At 34.9% G+C, this 23,314-nt stretch overlaps 5 protein-coding genes across 5 annotated transcripts; 3 read left to right on the plus strand and 2 right to left on the minus strand.

Annotated features, from left to right (window-relative positions):
• The first annotated feature begins 80 nt into the window (after positions 1 to 80).
• Positions 81 to 518, plus strand: LOC21409719. The gene has a single exon (XM_010110596.1). The coding sequence runs from the start codon at positions 81 to 83 to the stop codon at positions 516 to 518; it is 438 nt and encodes a 145-aa protein (XP_010108898.1).
• Positions 519 to 4,478: 3,960 nt separating this feature from the next.
• Positions 4,479 to 5,909, plus strand: LOC21409720 (zinc finger CCCH domain-containing protein 14). Its single transcript, XM_010110597.2, has 2 exons — positions 4,479 to 5,189; positions 5,317 to 5,909. The coding sequence occupies exons 1-2, from the start codon at positions 4,479 to 4,481 to the stop codon at positions 5,623 to 5,625; spliced, it is 1,020 nt and encodes a 339-aa protein (XP_010108899.2). The 3' UTR covers positions 5,626 to 5,909.
• Positions 5,910 to 10,841: 4,932 nt separating this feature from the next.
• On the plus strand, positions 10,842 to 15,493 carry LOC21409721 (nuclear transcription factor Y subunit C-3). The gene is made up of 7 exons (XM_010110598.2): positions 10,842 to 10,982; positions 11,144 to 11,243; positions 11,993 to 12,063; positions 12,292 to 12,492; positions 12,758 to 12,850; positions 12,968 to 13,063; positions 15,431 to 15,493. Exons 1-7 carry the CDS (start codon positions 10,842 to 10,844, stop codon positions 15,491 to 15,493), a joined length of 765 nt encoding a protein of 254 aa, XP_010108900.2.
• A 2,296-nt stretch (positions 15,494 to 17,789) lies between these two features.
• Positions 17,790 to 18,413, minus strand: LOC112094004. The gene is made up of 2 exons (XM_024173827.1): positions 18,156 to 18,413; positions 17,790 to 18,020 (listed from the first exon to the last, which is right to left on the minus strand). The coding sequence occupies exons 1-2, from the start codon at positions 18,411 to 18,413 to the stop codon at positions 17,790 to 17,792; spliced, it is 489 nt and encodes a 162-aa protein (XP_024029595.1).
• A 2,067-nt stretch (positions 18,414 to 20,480) lies between these two features.
• LOC112094005 lies at positions 20,481 to 21,221 on the minus strand. Its single transcript, XM_024173828.1, has 3 exons — positions 21,173 to 21,221; positions 20,819 to 21,079; positions 20,481 to 20,728 (listed from the first exon to the last, which is right to left on the minus strand). Exons 1-3 carry the CDS (start codon positions 21,219 to 21,221, stop codon positions 20,481 to 20,483), a joined length of 558 nt encoding a protein of 185 aa, XP_024029596.1.
• Between the last annotated feature and the right edge of the window lie 2,093 nt (positions 21,222 to 23,314).

Here is a 23,314-nt window from a genome sequence, read left to right on the forward strand (position 1 = left end):
CTCTCTCTCTCTCCTCTATATAAACATACTAATCTCTATCTCACACCACAAAAAGGTCAAACCCTAGAAATTCCTCTCCAATGGAGGTGATCCCCAAACCCTTGTACCGCAATCTAAACCGATACTGGCGCCGGAGACGATACCAGCGGCTCGACGGAGTTGTAAATGGCCGGAAGAAGATTCAGGTGACGAGATTCCACGGAGCCACACCGCCTTCTCGGAAGTGGAGGATCCGAGCTACCCGGCGGCTTCGGATAATCGGACTGAGTCTTTCGCAATCGCCGGTGAAGCTTTGGACTAAGGTGAAGAATGCTTATATTAACATGATGCTCAACTTGGCTGGTAACGTGGGAGAATTGAATACCAACAACGTTTTCGGAGGCAAAAGAATTCCGAAATCTCGGCAAATCCCGGTTGTTTATTCCGGCAGTGAAATCGAGGAGAAGTTGATTTTTGAGATATATAAGGCCCTGCAAATGGTTCCTGCTCATCATATTAATGAAGTAAAAGCCGTTTAGAGAAGAAAATATTATTGATCATATATATATATGTTTAATTAATTTGTATACAGCCCGTTCTTCTAATTTCTTTTCTTTTCTTTTCATTTGTTTTTTATTTTTACTTTTTTGTTTTTTTGAATAGTGTATCTAGTTCTGAAACCCATCGGAAAAAGATTGGGATATAGTGTATGAAAAGATAAAGATCCCATCGGAAAAGATTGGAATAGTATGAAAATGATTTTATTGTTTTATGTTTTTAGTTGCGTTTATTTGTTACCTTGTCCTTATATATCTCCATTTTCCGCTGCCATATCTTGACTTGATTTTGCAGTATTTTTAAAGTAGCCATGTTTATGTAAAATAATTCGTCAAAAGTTTAACATAAACGAAAACGGTAAAGGATGTTTCCGCGAAAAAGGGGTAAAGGATTGATTATTTCCCATTTTTAATTTTTTTTTTTTTTTTTTTTTGTCTACGATGAAAAATTGTTGGCTTTGATTTCCCACAGATCCCTTGAAGGGATAAACTATAAAGTAAGGCTTGGCATCAGAATACATTATAAATCTATCTCCAATACAAACGACAACAAATACTAGATTTGAGATGTTAAAGAATGTAACAATAATATATTTATCATTTGATATCCTATTCTATTTTGTACTTCATTATATATTTAAAATTAAAATATCTTGTATGTACGTAATTGTTAAAATTAAAAATTTATTTTTTAAATAAATTTAAAATTGATCATATTACGATGATTAAAAGTGAATGCATAAATATGGGTAATTAAATGCTAAAATTTGACATATGCTATATTTTGTGTTAAATTTAGTGCCAAGTACAATACATGCTAATTGTTAAATTCAATAAAAAAAAATAACACTATATTAGAGAGTAATTTTCTTATTTAAATATTAAAATTTGACACTGTGTTGTAGAACCGAGATAGAATGTAGAATAGAGAGAAAATTTAGAGAGAAGAATGAATTAAGGAGAAACAATATAAAGATGGAAAAGTATAACCACACGGTGGATAGTAAGACGACAATGTGTGGTGGCGGCGATTCTGATGTAGAAAACACACCATTCTTTTTTTTTTTTTTTTTTTTGACAGCATTTTTTGTGTATTGTGAAAAACTTCAAACCAAATAATAATTGTGACATTTTGTTTGTATAAATCTGTCTTTTTCTTCCCTACTTAGATACTAAACAGACTAAGGGATAACTAAATTCCGTTTTATCCTTCTAAATTACATAATTTTTCAATTTAGGGACTAAATACGGTTCAATTTTCCGCACAATGATTATTTCTAGATAGTGAAAAAATTCATGGGGCCATTTATGTGTATAATTTAACAGTTTTCATTTAAAATTTAATAGAAAGTTCATTCATGAGAGACTTTTTCAATTTAAGAATTATTCATCGAAAAAAAATTGAGTATCTTTTGCCCGAGATACTTTAATATATTATAGATTCAGTAGCACAGCCATTTTTTCAGGAGATATAAATTAAATAAAAAATTTGAATTAAACTTCAACATAATAGTCTTTTAACTTCATTTATCTACATAGATCTTTATTTTTTTGCCTTCAAAAAATCCTTTTTTTTTTAAATGAACTAAACTTGTAATAGAGTTTAACATTGATTTTTGAGGTTTAGAGTTCAAAATTTGGGAATTTATATAGCAATATAGTTGATACTTGATTTATTACAGATTTTAAATTTAAAATAAGAGTACTTAAAAACAATCATAACTTAGTGTATGATTGAAATGATTTTAAAAATGCCATGTGGATGTTGTAATTAAAAAATTTCCGCGTGACAAATAAGGGGAAATTCATAAATTTTTCCTAGCTCCACCGCTATTATGGAACTATATTTGTTCTTGAAATAGCGGTGTGGTGTTTAATGAATGTATGAGTTATTTTTAATTCATTAAATTTCTCTTGAAACACCGTGCTCCCACTGACAATTCGCTATTGGCATTCACATAATAATTTCACAGCCAAATTATTATTATTATTATTATTATTATTATTATTATTATTATTATTATTATTATTATTATTATTATTATTTTGGGTGCTAGACTTGTAAGCAAAAAAACAAAACTTGCAGCCGAAAGTACAACGACATCATTCAAAACTCCGGCCCACGTGCTTGAACTAAAACTAGCCACTTTGACATTTAAAGCCCAATTACCCTTCTCGCAGCTTATGCAAGAAAACTTGTCCAAATATTCTTTGTTGTCTTATTTTGAAGTTTGAGCATCACAAGACAAAAAAAAAATAATAATAAAAATAAAATAAAATAAAATAAAATAAAAAACATCTATCCATAGTCGGAAATACGTGCCCTTTTCTCTCCAATACACCTAATAAACTACTGAATTTTGTGAGCTCGTAATGGATGGAAAACTAGCTCTCTATGCCCTTTTTCTCTTTTCCAAATTTTAACAAGCCTAATGAAACGATAATTGCAATGTTACTTATATATATATATATATATATAATACCATTCAAATTTTCTTTTCAAGCATTAAAATTTTACTATGCTCATGACAAAAGGTTGTAACGTTGGCAACCAGCCAGGCATTTGTTGAGTTCGAATGATATGGATCCAACAATTGGCTCATCCATCAAAATTATTAACCCAAATACCAATATTACAATAATAATTCCACTTGATTTCAACATCAACAACTAACAACAATATTGTTAAACAGTGGAATCAATTTTGTTTCTCTTCTCGTCAAAGTGGTTGTTGCATGGTTACACCGCAAGCTATGGACATCTCATACAAACGGGGATTTCACTACTTTTCTATTTTCATATTTATAATATCATTATTTTCCTTTTTTTTTTATTCCCCTTCTTTAAAGCTATTGAGGTGGTACCAAAAATAAGATGGGGCCATAGAGTTAGTTAAAGTTGTGATAAAGAAGCAAACTATATAGAGGAATAAACGATAATTATTATGAACCTTACTTAAAATATAGATTATACATCATAATAGGAGTTAGAACACATGAAAAAGAATGCCATTTAATTAAAGCACCTCATATAGTGCGTGTATATATATATATATATTTGTAACTATGTATATACATAACAAATGAAAAAGAAAACCGAAACCTTCAAATGAAAGAAGAACCAGATTGGCAACACATACATACTTCCATACCACGCCAAACATTCCCTTAGCGAACACTACCAACCTCTTTTACTCTAACTACTCATATAAAATTACATATATACCCCTCTTCATTCTCACTGCTCTGCCTCACTTCACATGCCCTTCCCTCTTGAAGCTGCGAACTGTGAATGTGAGGCGCGTGGATACACGCGTTCTGTTAGGCCCTATAACTGTATGGGTTCTATTTCCCATGGTCCACTTGGGAGGAAAACCGAATTTTTTCCTTGGAGAATAATCAGGTGCTAACGATTAAACTAGATACGGTTGAGTCTAGCGAATACGAATCTTCCACGTCAACGTCTCAGTACGCGATGAGGCTTTCATTAAAGGATCATTGAAACTTCCCTATTGTACGCAGCACTTGAATATTACCCAACCGCGCCCAATTTGTAACAAATTTGCTGTCCGTATAGCTTCGTCTCTTCACTTTCGCTCGCTTTCTGAGATTTTTTGCAGAGCATATTCAGGTTCAAAGCGCCAGTACTCGGTGAGAGTTTCTTCTCCTTCAAGCTCTGCTAAATCAATCTCCATTTTCGTTGTTTAATGCTTCGAACTCTTTTCATCTCATGAATTTTCTCTCGGAAGTTTCTTGATCGATCGATCTTGCTTCTTCTTGTTTTTCTTTTTTTTTTTTTTGAAATTCGGTCTTGCTTTTGATTGTTGAATATCTTGATTTTGTCTGATTTCAGTCAAGAATTTGATCAAAAATGGAGAAAAATGCGTTTTCCCCTCCATCGGAGATCAAAACTGCCTCTCCGAGCTCGCCACCGCCTCTGGCCATGGCGCAAGGCACTCGCCAGAACTTCTCTGAGAACTCGCCGGAAGCCAGAGACTTCGGCGCCGAGTTCTTCTCAATGTACCGATCCATTTTCCCCGCGAAGTCGTCGCCTCTCCCGAGCTCGCTCTCGCTCACGCCGTCGACGCGTTCCTCGTCTGCCGGCGGTGGCGGCGGGTGCTATGAAGACGAGAGCACCACCGAGCACCGCCTCATCCAGGCGCGCCTGATTCTTGAGCATCAGCAGCTAAACGACCAATACGATCTCTTCCAAACGCACCTCCGCAACCTCAACAAGGAGATCGACTTCCTCCGCCGTGAGAACGCCGAGCTCCGATCTGTCAACACAGAGCTCCTCAAGATCCTCTCCTCTCCGGCCGCCTTCCAAGGCTTCCTCCTCTCTTCCGGTGCTTATCCAAACCAGTCGCTTCTCGACTCCTTCCGCCGCCTCGATATCGGAGGTGTTCTTGCTCCCGATCACGGACATGGTGTCGAAGACGTCTCCGATATCAGTCCGACGAGCGTGATGGAGACAAACCGAATCGAGCGGCCGAGCGCGGAGAGAGTCTCACTCCCTAAGAGCATCTCCGTTCGATCCACTGGTTATCAGAAAGCTATCAGCCATTCGCCTGGTAATTCGAGCCGAGAAGGTCCGGGTCGGTCATCCAACCGTCCAAGATCTGTACCAAATCCAATCGCCTCCCGAACTGAAACGGTGAGTCGCTCTCTGACTCTATCTTCACACGTGAACATTGCTCTATATCTTTTCTCATTTCTTTTTTTTTAATATTTTATTGATTATTATTGGATTATGGATTTGACAATGTGCTACATGGTCGCAGCAAAGAGTGTATGTGCCTGGTGTAGGCGAGAAAGAGGAAGAATCTGGTGGTTTGGAGTTGGATGTTTACAACCAAGGGATGTTCAAGACGGAGCTGTGCAACAAATGGCAGCAGACCGGGGCGTGTCCCTACGGAGAGCATTGCCAGTTCGCTCACGGCATAACGGAGCTCCGGCCGGTGATCAGGCACCCGCGCTACAAGACGGAGATTTGCAGGATGGTCCTCTCTGGAGAACGGTGCCCCTACGGCCACAGGTGCCACTTCCGCCACTCGCTTACTGAGCAGGAGAGGTTGTTGCTTCCACGTTGATTGATTGATGAATTATGGATATTGATCAAATTCGATTAGGCAAAGACATGATATATTGATATCTGCAGAAAACTGGCCATATAATTGGATTGAATTGAATGATTTTGTGTTGAATGATAATATGTATATAGAAATCTGTTCGCTGTGTTTAGATGCAAGTACAGTAATTACAATTGAAACCCATGGATAATGTAGCAATAAATTGACGAGGGAATCGTATGTTTGATGATCATCTTTGTGGGGCTACTTTAGCTTAGGAGTGAAAACCAAGGAAAATTCCAAGGTGTTTAGGAAAGATGGAAATCAGAAAATGTAATCCGTTTTTTTTTTTCTTTGATTTGGAGAATATATGCTATTATATGTACAATTTGTTCCTAGACAACTATTGATCAATATTGATGTATTTCACATTCGAATTGAGGCCATTTTGATCGTTTCATTGCATGCAGTTCTATATATCGTTTATATATATATATATATAGACGAGTATTAATTTTAATCTAAGGTAAATGAAAATTTTGGTGGGCGGCTAATTCGCTCCCTAATGGATTTGGTGAAATTGCATCCAAACAATTTAGATACACATGTTACTGTTCTGGAAGTTGTTTTTTTTTTTTTCCTTAAATCATTTTTGTTTCCGTGTGTAACAACAATTGGTTTATTTACTCATCTTGTATCACATTTCGCACGCATATATAATGTCGGGAAAAAATGTCAAATAAATACACTTCAACTAACCCTATAAACGTAAGGATATACAAGTCATTATTCATGAAGATTATAGCTACGAAAAAAAAAAAAGAACATGATGCTTATTTTCAACTTTCCTAAACATTGCAAGAGCGTAAGAAACAATTGATTTGGAGTCTAACAGAATTTTGATGATTTGTCCCCACTAAGCACATATATGTGTGTCAAAGAAAGACAAAGCTCGGGATTGGAACGTTACGTTATTGTCCCTGTGGCGATACCAACTCAAGAGTGATACCCATTTAAATGGGTCACGTACGATATCATATATGGTCGTTGAAAACAATGAATTAATTACACAATTTGATACACACACACATATATGTTTTTTAAACCAGTTTCTTAAAATGCCTATTCTGTATCTCTTTGGACAAATTCCGTGGATGAGACAAACTCCTTTGATGAGGTGCTTATCAAAATGTCATCACTTATTATATCCATACCATTCACAATGTTTTGAACCTTTTACGTTAAACATTTCGTCACAAGAAATGTGTAATTCAAAATGGAAAAGAAGAAGTATGAGATCAATATTTATGTCAGTCAATTGCAAACGAATCATTTAGTACACTCCTTTAGTCCATGTACTAAGAAGAAGCAAATTTCGGATTTGTCAAAATAGAAATATGAGGTAAAAAATGAAACAAAACTTGGCCACAAAAAAGGTGACATTTAAGATGAGATCATAAATAGACTATTTACGATCATTCACGATTAGTTCCAATACTAGCAGGCCTTTTATTAAGTTAAAATGAATAACTCTCCAAGTCAAGAAGCAAGCAATTTCATATTTGTAAATTTTAGTCATGTTTCATAGGACTTGAAAGATAAATTATGTTGTCGCACTTATTTTATCCCACTTGACAAATTTGACTATTATATATACCAACAATTTGAGAGAATTATTTACGATGATATTATTCTAATCAGCATCTAAATAAGTACATATGCATATCCTAATTAAATGTCCATTGTTTTGCTACGTTTCTATGAGTATGCTACATGAGTTTATTTATTTGTGTTTTACCATTGAAATATGTTCGTATAATGACCATGCTTCATCAATGGAGGTACCAAAAAATTACAAAAGTTTCTTTAAAAGAATCCATGTCACTTGTGCTAAGAGACTTGGCCCTATGATAATTTCATACTCACTACAAACATTAATGTTCTAAGTTTGAATCTCCCTACTATCGATTTAATTTCCTTTTTCTAGAAGTCGATATGATCAATTATCTTTATACAAACCAAGTGCCGTATTCGCAGATCACAAAGAAAACAAGTGTCATGGATGTCATGGATATTAATTAGATCTATCAAAGCTATTAGGCCTCAAACAAAAATTAAAACGGAAATAGTAGGAAATAGGCCAGTATAAAAAGCTTAAGAAAGTATATAGGCCAACTTTTAGTTATAGAAATTAATAGGCTATAACTTGTCAAGTTATGGTTCATAACCAGATAAGTTATGGACAAACTTGTCAAGTTATGGTTCATAGCCATACAAGGTATTGACAAAAACCGTGAATTATGGACAATAACTTGTCAAGTTATGGTTCATAACCAGACAAGTTATGAACGAAAACAGTAATTTAGCCTATTTATTAACTTATGTAAACTATTAGTCTATTAATTTTAATTCATCTCAAGTCTTGGCCTATTTCTCTCTTTCTCCCAAATTAAAACTATAAAGCATTTATAGTTTATTAACACTGGATTAATTAATAGTTTATTAGAGGTATGAGATAAGAATGATTTATATGTAACCTAGATTGGCAGAATTTACAGAATTTATAATGAAGGTTGAGGCAGCTGAATTTACAGAATTTGTTAGAATGATGAAGAGAGAGGCAGGAAAAGATCTAGAGGTAAAATTATCACGTTCATTTTGTAGTAAATTAATTACTTTTGTATTTGGAATCATTGGCGTATATTGAATTTGTTAAAAATGGTTGAATAAAAAGTTTGAATTCAAAATAATATATAAGTTTTAGTTGTTGAAAAGTCTATTTTCTTTCTTCTCCATCTGTTAGCATTTCATATAAGGGTTATTTATTTATTTATTTTTTCACCGAGGAAAGCATTTTGTAAAGGAATTTTAGATAGTGTTAGTTTAGAATTGAAAAGAAGTAAGACCTTCTTTGTGATATTACTTCTACTATGCTTTTTTGGCAAACAATCTTAAATGATTGATCATAATATGATGGACATTAGTTATTTGAATTTCCATTTATTAAATTTTCTCTCTTCATGTACATATTTGGATTCCTTTTCCCCTGGGCTCTTATATTTGGAACTTTCATATAGTTTGGCTGGAGCTACTTAAATTATGTTTTTCTCTCAAAATGAAGTGAATTCATATACAATAGATCAATTAAAAACTCCATACAATATTGGTACCTTGTTTTTAACCATGTTTTTTCTATCTTTTCTATGAACACATATAGACCTTGTTCATTTCACCGATTCGAGTTTTGTTACAGTAAAAAACTCTTAGAAATAGTCACATTTAACTTTTTTACTATAGTAAAAAACTCTCACATAAAATCACATATCAACTCGAATTAAAAACTTGAATCAATGAACTAAACTGGCCTATAGTGCTCCTTCATTCAGAAGAAATTTTATGAACAGGAAATAACTAGCTATGAATTGGTAGCTTCAATACGATAAAAAACATGACTTCTTTTCTATATATCAAATTCTTCAATTATTAGTTAGTTATCTAGAATTGAGCAACTTAAGTTTGCATGCTCAGCAATCAAAACTTAAGGAATCAAATCATCAGTAATATTAATAAAAAATAAAATAAATAATAGATCAGAAAAGACAAAAAAAAAAAAAAGCGTTGTTAAAATAGAAACTATATATGAAAAGACATGCAGAAAGGCGAGTAATGAATTGATGATGAAGGGTTAATTTTTTCTTAATTGATGACGAAGGATTAATCTTTTCTTTCTTTTTTTTTTCATTTGACTAAAGAATTTAAATTCATGTTTTCTTTTCTATTTGCAAATTAATGGCGTTCAACAAGTAATAGAAAAGAAATCCAAATATTCACATGCGTGCTGCATGTTTAGAGAACAACGTGTCTCGCTATACCTAAATTCATATATGGCAAGTCATTAATTACAAAATCATGTCCACCTTATGATATTTATAGCAAAAGTTGACGAAATCTGTTTCAACCTCTTTTTAATAAATGAAAGGTACCAATTAAAGTTCCGGCCTTTAGAAAGTAAAGAGATAGAGATTGTTTTGGTTTTGTGTTCTTTTTTCTCTTTATTGAAATGTGACAACAGAGTGGCCTTGTTCATAGCTCAATTTTTTGTTTTACAATGTTTTTTCTCATAAAAATTCATATAAATTTTTTTATACTTTCTTTCTACTACGAAGAAATAAGTATCAAATAGGCCAAAATAATAAACTATTTACTGCTGTCATTGTCATTGTCTTGGGAATAAAGATTATAATAAATTAACACTTAACGTTGATAATCATAGAATAAGGTGTTCATCAATGTTTAAGGGGTAATAGACTCTTAATTGGTTAATCAAATTATTTAACAAGGTTTTGCTGATATTTACACGAGCTGCAATATTGAATGATAATTCAAATTTATGAATATTTTGGTCCTTGTCTCCATCGTACTTTCATTACTATATGTTTATGGTTTATACATGTTGTTTATTGGTAAGAAACAATATTTAGTTTTTTTTTAAATATATATCCGTTTATATTTATATATATATATATATATGCTGGGTCTATATTTCTGATTTCCTCAGGTCGAGCCATATTCCCTTTAATTTTGTTCTCAAATATTAGAATGAGATTCTTCTGGCAATTAATGGCATTAAATATTTAGCCATTAATGGCCAAGTCAATTTTTTGCCTGCAGAATCCAAGTCATTTATTTAAAAAAAAAAAAAAACCTTGGTTTTGGAAGACAAACTTTGTAACTTTGACGAGCGCGTATGCGTGATTTATTTTGAATTTTACCCCAAAAATTGAAATTTACCATCTTCATAAAGAGCCTTCAAACGAATATTGGCGAGTGTGACTATACAAAAATGGTGGAACTTCATCTTAATTATTGTAGACTAGTCTTCACAACATCTAATTGTGATTTCTTGAATTTGCAATTTTTGCATACTATGATAAAACCCAAATTACATCCAACTAAAAATGCTCCTCTCCTCGAACTTAGAGCCCTTTGATTCTTTTGTAAATCTAATCTCTAACGTTTTTCCATATGGCAAAAGGCATGCAAAAAAAAAAAAAAAAAAAAAAAAAAAAAAAAGGAACTTTTTTTTTTTTTTTTTTTTTTTTTTTCCTGCTACTAAAAGTACTACTTTTGCCTCTCTTCATAAATGATCTCCCTATTTAAGGACACGAAATTCAGTCTCTCCCTCACTAAAACTTAGTAGTATAGATAAGGAAAAAAAAAAAAAAAAGTTGCTAGCCATGGATATGAATCAATCAATGAATTTCATATCTTCTCCCAACTCTAACTCCAACCCACAAGTCCCTAACTTTATGATGCCAAGGAGTTCTTTCATGTTGCCTGATTACAATAATTACCAGCAAAACATGAGTACCAAACAGGTCAAGCTTCTTAATTTACCCTCATCGGTTTTAATTTATTTTATTTATTTTTCTCATATCTCCAAATATATATTTTCCTTCATATTAAATTCCTATATATATGCTACTCACAAGTAATTTGTTTAATTTTTTTCTCTTTTTGGCCACAATTTCTTTCATAGATCGCTGAAGAAATTAGGCGGTCCCATCTCAATCAACTTCAGAAGCAAAATTTAGAGCTGTTCTGGAGTCAGCAATTGCTCGAGATGCAAAACACAACAGGTAAATATACTTTTTCCTAGCTACAATTATGTTGTGATATGTAATTTCTTTGTATTCCTCTATATATGTGCTATAGTATAATAGAAGAGGAGAAAAAGTTTTAGTGGGGGCACAATATATAAAATAAAAAAGAGATAAATAGAGACATAGGTAGAATTTTATCTTCACTATTATGTGGAGGCGCAATTGTAATTTTTCATTTTTTTTTAGGAACAATTATAACTTTCTTATTGATTAAATATGGGCAAAAAAAAAAAAATTCAAAATCTCAATAGGGGCATTGATTTCACTGAGATGAACCTCCCTCCGCCGCTAACTAGAAGCACGATGACATTTTCTCACACACGCACACATGTGTAAATTTTTTTTTGTTTTTTTTGTGTGTAGTATGGGATGGTACTGGTCGACGGGGAAGAAAGAAATGAATGAATATTCTTTTAAAAAAATGTAGAATAATATACCTACCGAGATGAAAACCAAAGATAGATGAAAAAAATGAATGAATGTTCTTTTAAAAAATGTAGAATAATATACCTACTGAGATGAAAACCAAAGATAGATGGACGTATCGAAATAAGATTTCAGATTGACATTTTGATACACTAATTTATCAAAATAATAAAGAGTCATAGTCAACCGAAACTATGAATTGCAAGTGGAAATTGGAAAATGATAGTATTAAATTTGGCCCCTTAAGGATAATCGCATGTTGATCAAGTATACTAATTTGTCACATGTGTGCTACACAGTTGGGAAGAGCCAGCATCAACTGCCTCTTGCGAGGGTCAAGAGGATTATGAAATCTGAAGGAGATGTGAAGGTTAATTTGCACATTAACTTATTGATTTTATATATTTAATTATATATTTGGCTTGCCTTAATTGATGATTTCAGTTTATTATATAATAACTTGATGATTCCCATTTTTACTATTGATTATTTCATAGGTGAGAGCCATAATATTATATCATGTGGCGCCTATTGATTGATTAATGGAGGCTTATTAATAAGATGCTAATTGTTTGAAGTATATTTTTTGCATAATAAGATGATCAGCGCAGATACTCCAATCCTGTTCTCAAAGGCCTGTGAGCTCTTCATAATGGAGCTCACACTCCGCTCATGGATGCAAACTGAAGAATGCAAGAGGCGGACTCTGCAGCGCTGCGACATTGCCCGGGCGATTCGGAACGATGAACTCCTTGATTTTTTGCAGGAAGTTGTTCCCTTGAGTCATGATTGCCAGAAGGTACTTTTAGGATCTTTTTAGTCATTAATATAGTGGACGTTTGGTTCATGAATTCAAAATTATGATTCAGAATTATTCTCGGTTTATGTGTGTTTTTTTTAGAGAAAACACTGTAACGAGCCACGAACTATAATTCGAATCATGACACGAATTCTTATTTTTAAATGAGTATAATTGATGAAATGGGACAAATCAATTAAGCATTACAAGTAGGATCTTGTCTAAATTTAGTGAAAGATATTCAATAATCCATAAATATTTTCAGGAAGATGAATCTGGAGGAAAAACTCCTGAAGGGGGTGAAAATACTTCTACTGCTGAAGCACTGAATCTTCCCATGATGAATAATTTGAGCGATGTGAGTAGTCCAAGGACAATATAATTAACCCTTTCATTAAATTTTTTTTAAAAAGTCTTTCCTATACTTGATATATTAAAATGAATGTGCATATTTAATATTCTTGTGAAACTTTAGGACATGATTTCAATGATTCAACAAGTTCCTCAGCAGTTCATGCTCGACCCATCAATCATGTCGTCTTCTGAATTCCAGTTCCTTTTTCCTTCTAAGGTGAGCACAAAGTTCTCAAGAGACATCAAAGAAATTAACATATTATTGATAGTAAATCGATAAGTAAATGTACTTGTCATAGAAAACATAAATAAATTGATAAGTAAATGTTTAAAAAATATTTTAAACATTTTAAAACATCAAAACATTAAAACATCCAAAAAAAAAACTTATATGTATTTGAGGAAAGTATAGATCTGCACTACCTATAATGTTTTTTTTTTTTTTTTTTTAAGGAAAACATAAAAATTTTCGTAAAATGTTCTTTTAGAAGTTATTTAGGAATATATGTATTTTTTTTTAATTTCACCTTCTTTTCTTTTCTTGAAAAAATGTGGAAAAAAATAAAATTAAAACATAATTTTCAAATTTAAAATGTACCTTTCGAGTTTCTAATATTGAGGGGTAAATTAAAACAAACAAAGAAAACTAATTAAAGGCTTATATATATATATATATGATAAATCCTATCATACCTAATAATAATGTTATTCTCTTGGAACTTTTTTTATTTATTTATGTTGCAGTGAACGTGAAATACTCACAAATAAGATGGGAGAAAAGGATGCCTGGATGACAATAGTTAGCTAACTTAAATATGTTAGCAGTAATCACCATTTCAACTCATAGATAAGTATAATTTTTAAATAAGGAATGTCCGAAGTATGAGACATTATATATCATACAAGAAATAAATATTGTAAACTCTAATAGTATTATTACATGGTATGCTCATCAATGAGAGTTTACCATTTTTCCAGAGCTACGGTGTTGTTGTTGCTCTTTTTCTTTTTCACCCTGCGCATCTCATCTATTTTGTTCGAGAATTATGTTCTTTAAATCTTATTCTAAGGCCCAAGGCCCATTACTTTACTTTACAAAAAAAAAAAAAAAAAAAAAAAAAAAAAAAAAAAATTCCCAAATTTTTTAAAAAAAAAAAAAAAAAAAAAAAAAAAAAAAAGAAGAAAATTGCTCAACTTATCTATAGAATACATAAATCTAGATTTTATCTCCTTATTTTTAATTAATACCTCTTTAACTATTATAGTATTTGACTAAAAAGAATATTAATTAAAAATAAGAGGTTAAAATCTAAACTCATATATTCTAAAAAGAATATTTATCTCATTTTCTTAAAATTAGATAAGTTACCCTAACCCCTATGTTCTTGAGAATCCTTTACATCCTTTTTAATACATCTCTTAATCTTTTATCTCTTACATAATATCTTTTATTCTCTTACATCTTACCTTACATCTTACATAATATAAAAGGGGCGTACAAAACTTTCTTATGTTTCTCCCCTACAATTTAAAAAAAAATAATAATAATAACTTTTCCTTTGTTATCCTCTTACATAATATAAAAGTAAAATCAGTTTTTAAGGGGGCATACGTTCTCCCAACAATTTTCCCTTTTTTTAAAATAAAAAAAAAAAACTTTTTCATTGTTATCCTTTTTTTTTTATATCTACTATTTTTATTTCTTCTCATTTTACTTTCTATTGGATTGCTTCCTTCCAAATATGTTATGTATATTGATATCTACTTCACTATCTCAGGCTTCTTATATTTCTCCTCGCAAAATTTTTATTTTTATTTCTTACTTCTTTTTCTTTTCTTTTTTCATTTTTGTTATCCTCTTATCTTTTTTTTTTATTTCTATCTTTTATTTTTATTTCTTTTCAGTGAACTAGTTCTTTGGATTGCTTTCCCTCCAAATATCTTGTGTATATTGATATCTATTTCTTAAATTTTTTTTTCTTGGTTTGTTTTCATACAGTAATCCAAAATATATTTGTTAAAATCGTTCATTAAAATATTTTTCCTTCAATTTTGACCTTTAAATATCTTTACACTTCTTATATTGAACCCTAAATAATTTTGTGTCTCTTACCTGCTTAGATAAATTGTTTTGACACTTTATATATGTTTCCTTTTTTTTTTTTTCAAATAAGTCTCTGTAAACATCTTTTTACTTCTTATTATATATATAGCTAAGTATTTTTCCACTTTTACAAATATTTTTCCCTTTTTTCTTTCAAATGTGCCCCTCCCCTCCCACTTTTCCTTTTTTTTTTCATCTTCTTTATTTACATTTTTACCCATTATTTTTGTTTCTTCTTTTTTTTAAAAAAAATTTGTGTTGCCTTTTCCCCTATTACGTCATGAGCATATATATATGTGTATATATATATATATATATATATATTCGCTAACAATGTTATGGACATATTTGGTAGGTTTAATTAGAGTATTGTATTGTATAATGCTAATTAATACAATATTAAAGGAAATAAAATGCATTAGAGTATCATAAATTGAATGCATTGTGATTGTGATATTAATATGTTATGTTCTTTACCAGATTCCTCTTCGGCAATTGGCATCGGAAATGGTCAATCATGTTTTAGTTGAAAATAAAAAATAATTTGATAAATTATGAAAATAATATATCAGATTTCTCTCGGATAGCAGAGATTGAGAAGATAACCTCTTTGAGTTGAAATAAAAAATAATATGATAGATTATGATCTAGATTCCTTTCATGTGTCAGAGATGAGAGACGTCGTTTAATTTTTAGTCAAAAATAAATAGTCTTATGGATTATGAAAGAATCTAATAGATTTCTCTGATGTTGATGATAGTAGCAATTAATTATTTTTAGTTAAAAATAAAAAATAATTTAGTAGATTATGAAAAGTTGTCACGCCCCCAAACCGAGGTTAGTAACTTGGAGGCTCGTTTAGAAACTTAAACCTGTTTGAGAGAGAGTGATTAGCAAATAATTTTAATTTCTTTCAAATCTAAAATATCCAGGTATTTCCAAACGAGCTCCTTGCATTCAGGAGAAATTCAATTTCAAGAAAGGTGGTGAAATTTTCAACAAAACCAGTTTAAAACCACGTTCCTGGTATCAAGTCAGGAATTCCCACAGGTGTTTAGCATACATGAATATGAACAAAAGTAAAGGTGACATCAACCACAGTCTAGTAATATTTAAGTTTACAATCCACAATCTTTTATACATGCCTTGAAATAAAAGATAAGAGGAAAGATAACTCTTCACTTTCCAAGGTCAAGTTCACGTCACCGGTAGTAGCTACCTACTCCGCACTACTCCTCGCGACTCCTGGAGGGGTTTAATACATTTGAAAACAAGAAAGGTGGGCGAAAGGCCTAATAGGATATAATTTTATAAAGCATTTAAAATAAAGGTACTCACAGTCCGAAGATATACACCCGGAACTGGTCATCCCTTTTTAGAAAAGGAAATACTCACAGTAGAAAACATCTGTATAATGAAAGTGTGCAGCTCATCATACCACTAAACAAGAAGCGGTAAAAATGTCTGTCTATGAAAAGTGCAGAGCCATAATTCCACTAAACAAGAAGTGGATCCGTACGGGTTTCGGGACCTGCCCCCAAGGATGCGATTCCCACATCCCGATCTCTGAGGCCACCATGCATTGTATCATTCCTTAAGATATTTCATTTTAAGAAATGATACGCTTTGAAATCTCATTTCCAAAATCATTGGAAAAACTTAATAGCATTCTCATGCTATTTCTTTAAAATCATTTTCTTTAAACATGTTTTGTTCTAAAACATTTTCATTGGCCAAAATAATTTAAAATGAGGCTAACAAGGATATAGACAAGAATATCCTTCATGATTCTTTGACAATGGAGATTCATTCCAGAGAATCGAATGGAAAAACAAGAATTCATGTGGCTAATCCACTCATTTTGAGTTCTCAAATGAGGTTAGGTCAATCCCACATCGAATTTCATGGTCAAAACAAGGTTTTTAGGCTGTTTAGGGTCGGTTTCAGTGGGAACCGGTCGACCGGTGATAGAGAAGTGTAACTCCACCGGTCAGCCGGTGGAAAGGTGACCGGTCGATCGGATCAGTCGACCTATGGAAGGGTGACCGGTCGACCGGACCGGTCAACCGGTGGGGAAAAATTCCAAGGCGAACAATGGCCGATTCACGAGGAACAAAGCCAAAACCTGCAATTTTAGGTCCGATTTCGACATATTCTCAAGGGAAATGTATAGATCCAGTTTCAAATCAACAACAAATGGGATCCAAAGAATCAAAACCCCCCAATTTTCATTAAGGTTTCACCAAATCCCATTCGAATTCCATTTGAAAATAAAATTTAAACCAAAAATCACCAAACTCGACTAAAACGAGTTCCACAAAGCTAAATTCAAAAATCTAAAGTACGTTTCAAAGAGTTTTACCTCGATCCAAGCTTTGATGTTGAAAACCTCTTGGAAACCTCCGTTTTTGGTTTAAATCCGGCCCTTGAGAAAGGAAACTTTGAGAGAGAGAGGGAGAGATGAACGGGAGAGAGAGAGAGAGTGTGTGTGTGTGTGTGTGTGTGTGTGTGTGTGGTGTGAGGGAGAGAGAGCTCGGGAGATCAAGAGAGGGAGAGAGAGAGTAACGTGAGGAAGGGAAAGGAAAAAGAAATAAGCAAAAAAAAAAAAAGGAGAAATAGAAGGAAAAGAAAATTAGGAAAAATATTAAGGAAGAATAAATAAAATAAATAAGGGTGAAATTGCAAATACTAAAATAAATTTAAAAGCTCATTATTAATTAAGAAAGTAAATTTAGGCACACTAATAAACCACAATTATCATAATTAAACAAGTTTAATTCCAGAGGGCGTTACATTCTACCCCCCTTAAGAAATTTCGTCCCTGAAATTGAAATTTACCTCATGATATGAACATATACGGATATCGTTCCTGCATCGTCGTTTCCAATTCCCACGTTGCTTCCTCAACGCCATGGTGTTGCCACAACACCTTCACTAACGGTATCTCACATTGACGTAGGCTTTTCATCTTCCGGTCAAGAATCTGTATGGGTGTTTCCTTGTAAGTCGTGTCATACTGGATCGGCACGTCATACCATTGCACAATGGCTTCTGGATTGGGTTGACACTTCTGAAGCATAGAAACATGGAACACATTATGCACGTGAGACAATTCTGGAGGAAGATCGAGGCGGTAAGCAATGACACCGACTCGTTGGGTGATCTAAAATGGCCCGATGTACCTCGGCGCGAGTTTTCCCTTCACACCAAAACGAGTAACTCCTTTGCGCGGTGAGACTCTTAACAAGACAAAACCACCCTCTGAGAACTCTAAGGGTCTACGCCTCCTGTCAGCATAACTCTTCTGACGACTCTGAGCCGTTAACAGTCGTTCTCGAACCACGGCTATCTTTTCATTATTCTCCTGGATAACATCCGATCCAAGGGTCAGTCGATCTTCTGACTCAAGCCAACAAACTGGCGATCTACAAGGTCTGCCATACAACGCTTCGAATGGGGCCATCCCAACGCTACTCTGATAACTGTTGTTGTAGGCGAACTCAGCTAAATGAAGATACTTCTTCTAGTTTCCACCGAAATCTAGAATGCAAGCACGAAGCATGTCCTCTAAAATCTGAATAACTCTCTCAGATTGTCCGCCGGTCTGAGGATGAACTGCAGTGCTGAAATTCAGTTCGGTTCCCATGGCTTATTGGAAACTTCTCCAATATCTAGCGTTGAAATGAGTGTCACGATCTGATGTGATAGACAACGGAACTCCGTGAAGTCTGACAACGTGCTCCAGATACAACTCTGCTAGAATTTTCCTGGAATATGTCGCACGAAAGGGAATGAAGTGCACGGACTTCGTTAACCTATCCACAACGACCCATATGGCATCATGCCGATGTTCAATCCTCGGCAATCCCATCAGAAAATCCATTGTAATGTGTTCCCATTTCCATCTAGGAACAGGAAGAGGCTGTAGTTCTCCAGTAGGTTTTTGATGTTCAGCCTTGACTCGAAGACAAGTCGCACATTCTGACACGTATTAGTGAACATCCTTCTTCATACCTCTCCACCAATACTGCCTTTTGAGGTCTTGATACATCTTGGTACTCCCAGGGTGAATAATGAACCTCAATTTGTAGGCCTCGTGAAGGATTGTCTTCTTTATCTCATCCACTTGAGGAATGGCAAGGCGATTCCTGAAGTAGAGCGTTCCATCTTCCCGAATATTCCATTCATCCAGTTTTTCTCCATTCTGAACTCGGGTCCAAATTCCTTGAAGATGCGAATCCTGCCATTGGTTCTGCTTGACTTGCTGTATAAGAATTGGCGTTGAAGCCAAGTTGTACACCATAGCTTGGTTAGAATCCTCATAATACTGAAGATCATAATCACCTACAATTGCACTCTGTTTCCAATCTTCCAATGCCAAAGATGCTAGGATTCCTGGAGTCTTTCTGTTGAGAGCGTCTGCTACCACGTTGACTTTTCCAGGATGATACTGCAAGGTGAAGTCATAATCCTCCATGTATTCCATCCATCTTCTCTGTCTCAGATTTAAGTCTTTTTGAGTGAACAGATATTTCAAACTCTTATGATCAGAGAAGATCTGAAATTTTACTCCATAGAGGTAGCATCTCCATATCTTGAGAGCAAAAATCACTGCTGCTAACTCTAGATCATGCGTGGGGTAGTTCTGTTCATGTGGCTTTAGTTGACAAGATGCATAGGCCACAACATGTCCATTTTGCATCAGAACACACCCAAGTCCTCGTCTTGATGCATCGGAATACACCTCGTACGGCTCATCACTATTAGGAATCGTCAGAATCGGTGCACTGGTTAATCTAGTCCTCAGTTCTTGGAATGCATGTTCACAGTCGGCATCCCATTCAAACCTGACTTCCTTTTTAGTCAACCGAGTCATTGGAGCAGCAATACTCAAAAAATCCTTTACAAATCGTCGATAATACCCCGCAAGTCCTAGGAAGCTTCGAATTTCGGCTACGTTCTTCGGTCGTTCCCATTATAGCACCGTTTCAATCTTTGAAGGATCCACTAAAATTCTTTGTCCAGATATAACATGTCCAAGGAACTTGACTTCTGTCAACCAGAAATCACATTTCTCCTTCTTTGCATAAAGCTGGTGTTCTCGAAGAGTCTGGAGAACGATCCTCAAATGTTGCTCATGCTCTTTCCAAGTCTTTGAATAAACCAGGATGTCGTCAATGAAGACTATCACAAACTGGTCTAAATATGGATGGAAGACTCGATTCATCAAATCCATAAAAGCAGTAGGAGCATTCGTCAATCCAAAAGGCATTACTAAGAACTCATAATGCCCATAGCAAGTTCTGAAAGCTATTTTTGAAATATCATCTTCTCTAATCTTCAACTGATGATACCCGGATCTTAAATCGATTTTTGAGTAGTATCGTGATCCTCCCAGTTGATCGAACAACTCATCGATCCTTGGCAACAGGTACTTGTTCTTCACGGTAACCTTATTCAATTGTCGGTAGTCTATGTACAACCGAAGGGATCCGTCGTGCTTTTTCGCAAACAAGACAGGTGCACCCCACTAGGATGTGTTATTTCTAATGAATCCCTTTTCTGCCAACTCTCCAAGTTGTTCCCTTAGCTCTTTCATCTTCGCAGGCGCCATTCGATATGGAGCAATAGAAATCAGAGTTGTTTCCGGAAGTAAGTCGATGTAAAACTCGATCTCCCGGTCAGGCGGTAAACCATGCAACTCATCAGGGAATACATCTGTATATTCATCGACCACGGGGACCTTAACATTCTCCCCGCCGATACCGGATTCACCCTCTAATGCCGAAAAGAATGAGAAACAAGCTAAATTCTGTCATCCTCCGACACTATGCCTTAGTAGTCGTTCTTCTGTAACTGGGTTAACACCTCCCTGATACGTTACTGTCGTGCTAGAACCAGTAGTCAAGGTAACTCTCATATGGTGGCAATCAACAATCGCCCCATATCTCGACAACCAATCCATTCCAAGCACCACATTAAACTGATTCATGGGAAGGATTATCAAATCTGCCTTTAATTTCTCACTTCCAATCATGATCACACACGACCTACATATACTAGTCACCTCCACACATCCCAATGGAGAACTTATAAACATTGAAGTCTCTAAGTCATCGGGTTTCCAACCTAAAATTTTCACAAAAGTAGTGGAAACAAAAGAATGCGTAGCACTAGTGTCGAACAAAACTCGTGCAAAAGAGTGAGAGATAGGTATCATACCCTCGACGACTGGGTTTCCGACATGAGCTCCAGAACTTCCCCCGGCCATGGTATGCATCTGTCCCGGTGCTTTCCCTTTTTCCCTTTTGTTGTTGTTAGGCCTCTGGTTTACAGGCCTATATTGTTGCTGCGGTAGGGGTAGACTGTACTGATACGGAAGCCTGTGGTCGAAAATAAGAGTAGTTCGGCGGACGAAAGATCGGTGCAAGAGGAATTGGCATCTGGGTAGACAACTGGGGCTGATAGAAAGGCGTGAACTGTGAAAGTCTGTCTTGACTAGGAGCAATACCCCTTTGATTCTACGGTGATTACTGAGTCTGTTGGTTCACCTGTTGGCCCCTGATAGGACAGTTCCTTTTGGTATGCCCTAGCTCCCCACAATGGTGGCACTTGAAGCTATAGGGTCCACTCTTCCCACTTCCCGAAGAGCCACTGCTACCACTAGGCACTCCCCCACTACCTTGCCCTTGATCACGACTTTTTCTATTATTCCTTTGAGGTCCTCCTGAGGTTCTTCCTGAAGCTTCTCGATCTTGGAGGAAGGCAATATGCTCTTGTTCAACAGAGATGGCTGCTGCAACCAAGTCACTATAGACTCGATGCCTTAAAGCTACCACTGATTTCTGGATCACACCCTTAAGACCTTTCTCGAACTTTAGGCACTTCATGCGCTCCGATTCAATCAAGGAAGGAGCAAAACGGGATAGTTCATTCAACCTAACTTCGTATTCCCTCACTATCATATCCCATTGCTGTAGGCCCATGAATTCCATAGCCTTTTCATCTCGATAACTTTTGGAAAAGAATTGCTCATTAAAGAGCGCTTCGAATTGTTCCCAAGTCATCTCTTCTACATCATGCATTCGCCGGATATGCTTCCACCATGCACCTGCAGGACCTTCAAACTTAAAAGCTGCAAACTCCACCCAATACTCATCCGGTACTCTCATGGTACTTAGATGCTTAGACACCGATTCGAACCAATACTGGGCTTCCTAGGGTCCACCCGCGCTAGTGAATGCAGGAATTGAACTACACTTGTACTCACAGAAGTAGTTCTGTTTTCTGTCCTCCGCAGGACGTTCATTTTGGGCTCTAATAGCCATCCCCTGGAAGGCGGCGTACATGGCTTCCATGAATTACTCATTCAGCATCGCCGGTGGGTTAGGGTTTCTACGGCGCGGCATCATTCTTTTATCTAAAAAGAAAGCTAGACTGTTTTAGTGGTTTCCTGATGTCATTCATGTATGCATAATTCCAAACCCTAAGGTTCTAAACCAAGGGCTCTGATACCAAGTCTTGTCACGCCCCCAAACCAGGGTTAGTGACGTGGAGGCTCGTTTAGAAACTTAAACCTGTTTGAGAGAGAGTGATTAGCAAATACTTTTAATTTATTTCAAATCCAAAACATACAGGTATTTCCAAACGAGCCCCTTGCATTCAGGAGAAATTCAATTTCAAGAAAAGTGGTAGAATTTCCAACCAAACCAGTTTAAAACCACGTCCTTGGTATCAAGTCAGGAATTCCCACAGGTGTTTAGCATTCATGAATATGAACAAAAGTAAATGTGACATCAACCACAGTCTAGTAATATTTAAGTTTACAATCCACAATCTTTTATACATGCCTTGAAATAAAAGATAAGAGGAAAGATAACTCTTCACTTTCCAAGGTTAAGTCCACGTCATCGGTAGTAGTTACCTACTCCGCACTACTCCTCGCGTCTCCTAGAGGGGTTTAATACATTTGAAAATAAGAAAGGTGAGCGAAAGGCCCAGTATGATATAATTTTATAAAGCATTTAAAATAAAGGTACTCACGGTCTGAAGATATACAACCGGAACCGGTCATCCCTTTTTAGAAAAGGAAATACTCACAGTAGAAAACATCTGTATAATGAAAGTGTGCAGCTCATCATACCACTAAACAAGAAGCGGTAAAAATGTCTGTCTATGAAAAGTGCAGAGCCATAATTCCCACTAAACAAGAAGTGGATCCGTATGGGTTTCAGGACCTGCCCCAAGGATGCGATTCCCACATCCCGATCTTTGTGGCCACCATGCGTTATATCATTTCTTAAAATATTTCATTTTAAGAAATGATACTCTTTAAAATCTCATTTCTAAAATCATTGGAAAACT

The sequence above is a fragment of the Morus notabilis genome, unplaced genomic scaffold (assembly GCF_000414095.1).
Source record: "Morus notabilis unplaced genomic scaffold, ASM41409v2 Scaffold518, whole genome shotgun sequence".
Lineage (NCBI taxonomy): Eukaryota > Viridiplantae > Streptophyta > Magnoliopsida > Rosales > Moraceae > Morus > Morus notabilis.